The sequence below is a fragment of the Pteropus alecto genome, unplaced genomic scaffold (genome assembly GCF_000325575.1).
Source record: "Pteropus alecto unplaced genomic scaffold, ASM32557v1 scaffold76, whole genome shotgun sequence".
Lineage (NCBI taxonomy): Eukaryota > Metazoa > Chordata > Mammalia > Chiroptera > Pteropodidae > Pteropus > Pteropus alecto.
The window spans coordinates 28,854,468-28,856,359 of NW_006443138.1; the positions used below are offsets into that span (position 1 = coordinate 28,854,468).

The window sequence follows — 1,892 nt, forward strand, 5'->3', positions numbered from 1 at the left end:
ATGATACCTTGAGAGTTGAGCTTAAGGGGTGGGGACAAAGGAGAGAGCAGGGGAAAAAAAGAAAGGGAACAGTGTCCAGAGGAGGTGGACAGGGCAAGGTCAAAAGCACCAGGGCAGTGGGGGCCTTGACAAAGAAGCGATATACTTCTCCCTGGGAGGGCAAGAGACAGCCATCAATCATTGGGTGCCTATACTGGTAGGTGGGCCATTCACTTCCATCCCTTCATTTATTCCTCCCCAAACCTCTTTGAGTTAGGAGTAATTATCTCCATTTTTCAGGTGAGAAAACTGAGTCTTGAGAAGTTAATAAATTACCCCAAATCTCACAACCAGTAAGTGTCAGAGGCTTAAAAACCCAATCTGTGTGTTTTTTCCCTAGAGGGAAGAAAGGAAAGGAAGATGACAATACTAAGAGAATTTAAGGTGCAAAGGAGGGAGGTTGAGGGAGCTTATATGAGATAACCCAGCTCTAAAGGCCAGATCCAGGTAGATCCCAAGTGGACAGAAGCCTGAGCTAGGGATCACCTCCATCCCTGATCTGCTGGGCTGGAAGATGCAGACTTCTGGCACAGTTCTCAACCATCCTGCCTCTTCTGGGACCCAAGCAGAAAGAAACCTCTCCAAATTCCAGTAACTGCCATCCTGCCCGAAGTACAGGCCTCTCTGTGAGAAGGACTCCCAACGAGCTTAACATACAGGAAAGTGACAGGGGGAAGGCTGGGGACGAGGTCCGCTTCAGCCCTCTGCCTCCATGAAGCACCATGAAGTGTGCCCTGCAAGCTGAGTGCCAGATATTTGGCTCTTGATGTGTGCCAGGAACTGTGCTGAGCATTTATGTCCACTACCTCTAGTCTTCACCATCACCCTCCAGTGTATATATGTCATTATTATCCTTTCTCTAGAGATCAGTGAACTGAGGCTCTGAGAGATGACGTGATTTACACGGTCTGGAGCTGGGATTCAAACCCAGGCTGTCTGGCTTTAAAGCCCACACTATTTGTATTACATCCTGCTCCCCTGCCCTGTGGGGAGTGAACAGAGGAAGATCAGGGCAGGGTCTGATGAAGATGTAGAAGGGTGGGTTCCTTGGGGGCTTGGGTCTCTCCACAATTCCCTCCTGTGCTTCTGTGGCTCATCCTGTCCCTCCCCACTCAGGATCCTCCAAGCGGGCCTAGAAGTGGAACGTCTCTCTCTCAGGAATTTCTTCCATCACTTCCATTCCAAGCGAGGCATGTGGAACCGCCGCCAGATGAAGATGCCATAATCCCAAGGGGCGACCTGCTGGACCGACCACTTCCTGCCCCTTGACTTGCAGCTACTCCCCCAGCACCTTGTTCGCTGCTGAGGGAGGTGAGAGGAGGGTAGCCGAAGCCCAGAGAGGCCTCAGAGCTAACACCCCTACTCCACCAGAAGCCGTTTTCTGACGTAGAGACAGCTGCAAGGCCCCTCTCTTCACCCTCTGGGCCTCCAGAGGAAGGACTTTGGGAATGAAGGCCAGGAGGGGACGCTGGCTCACAATGGACAGAGATGGAACAATTCCTGGGAAGGGTGGGCAGTGCAGTTAGATCAGGGAAGAAAGAACTGCTTGTGCAACACCATCCTAATCTGAGAGGTATGTGCCGGCATCCACCCAGTGCTGCTCACAGGAGCAGTGACCAAGAACTGGAAACTCTTCTATTGGACATATTTTATTGGGGTTAAATATTTTTTTTTAATCAGAAAACCAAAACCGTAACTGTCCAGACCCAACATTGACTGTGAGGGGGATGGAGTTGTGCATTTAGGGAGTGTTCACACTTCCACTCCCGTGTAGATATGTGTCCTTCAGCCCTTGACCCGGCAGCTGATTTATAATTAGAGGAGCTGGCCCCAAGCAGAGCAGTTCTCTGCTG

The 1,892-nt window shown here is 50.8% G+C and overlaps 1 protein-coding gene across 1 annotated transcript in view; it reads left to right on the forward strand.

Annotated features, from left to right (window-relative positions):
• The window catches only part of B4GALNT3 (beta-1,4-N-acetyl-galactosaminyltransferase 3), an 89,868-nt gene extending 88,604 nt beyond the window's left edge, over nt 1–1,264 (forward strand). The window contains exon 20 of the mRNA XM_006923945.1: nt 1,156–1,264. Within this exon, the coding sequence (XP_006924007.1) occupies nt 1,156–1,264 (109 nt within the window). The remainder of the gene's footprint in view (nt 1–1,155) is intronic.
• Nucleotides 1,265–1,892: the final 628 nt, after the last annotated feature.